Source organism: Apaloderma vittatum, unplaced genomic scaffold, assembly GCF_000703405.1.
Source record: "Apaloderma vittatum isolate BGI_N311 unplaced genomic scaffold, ASM70340v1 scaffold6075, whole genome shotgun sequence".
Taxonomy (NCBI): Eukaryota; Metazoa; Chordata; class Aves; order Trogoniformes; family Trogonidae; genus Apaloderma; species Apaloderma vittatum.
The window spans coordinates 519-1,360 of record NW_009715353.1 but is presented as its reverse complement, the minus strand read 5'-3'; the positions used below and the strand labels follow the sequence as shown (position 1 = coordinate 1,360).

The window sequence follows — 842 nt, the reverse complement described above, 5'->3', positions numbered from 1 at the left end:
TCAGTGCCATGTTATGTCTAAGTGAAGTGTTGGACACATTTTTACAAGGTTGAAATATGAGACAGAGCAGGATCATTCATCTGGAGAAGTGAGGTAAGTGCAGACATTTATTTAGTAAGAGAGAACCAAGAGGTAACAATGAAAATAATTGCAAATGAAAATAATGTAAATGCTAATGATAAAGTAAGTACAGGCCTGCAAAGGGAAACCACAAGAGTCATTTGTTGTGCGCAAAAGGAAGATTATTCTTAATGAGAAATACCCCTGAAATCACTTTCCTAATGCCGTCCTTGAGCTCCTGGTTCCTCAGGCTGTAGATGAGGGGGTTCACTGCTGGAGGCACTATCGAGTACAAAACTGACACAACCAGGTCTAGGGATGGGGAGGACATGGAGGGGGGCTTCAGGTAGGCAAGGAAACCAGAGCTGAGAAACAGGGAGACCACGGCCAGGTGAGGGAGACATGTGGAGATGGCTTTGTGCCGTCCCTGTTGCCAGGGGATCCTCAGCACAGCCCTGAAGATCCAAACATAGGACACCAACATGAAAACAAAACATCCGAATGCTAAACAGACACTAACCACAAGAAGCCCAGCTTCCCTGAGGTAGTCTGTGTGTGAGCAGGAGAGCTTGAGGATGTGTGGGATTTCACAGGAGAACTGTCCCACAGCATTGCCCTGGCAGAGGGACACTGAAAATGTATTGACCGTGTGCAGGAGAGCATTGAGAAACCCACTGGCCCAGGCAGCTGCTGCCATGTGGGCACAAGCTCTGTTGCCCAGGAGGGTCCCGTAGTGCAGGGGTTGGCAGATGGCCACGTAGCGGTCATAGGCCATGACAGTG

At 48.8% G+C, this 842-nt stretch overlaps 1 protein-coding gene across 1 annotated transcript; it reads right to left on the bottom strand.

Annotated features, from left to right (window-relative positions):
- Positions 1-217: 217 nt before the first annotated feature.
- LOC104273693 (olfactory receptor 14J1-like) lies at positions 218-835 on the bottom strand. Its single transcript, XM_009869094.1, has one exon. It carries the CDS (start codon positions 833-835, stop codon positions 218-220), a length of 618 nt encoding a protein of 205 aa, XP_009867396.1.
- Between the last annotated feature and the right edge of the window lie 7 nt (positions 836-842).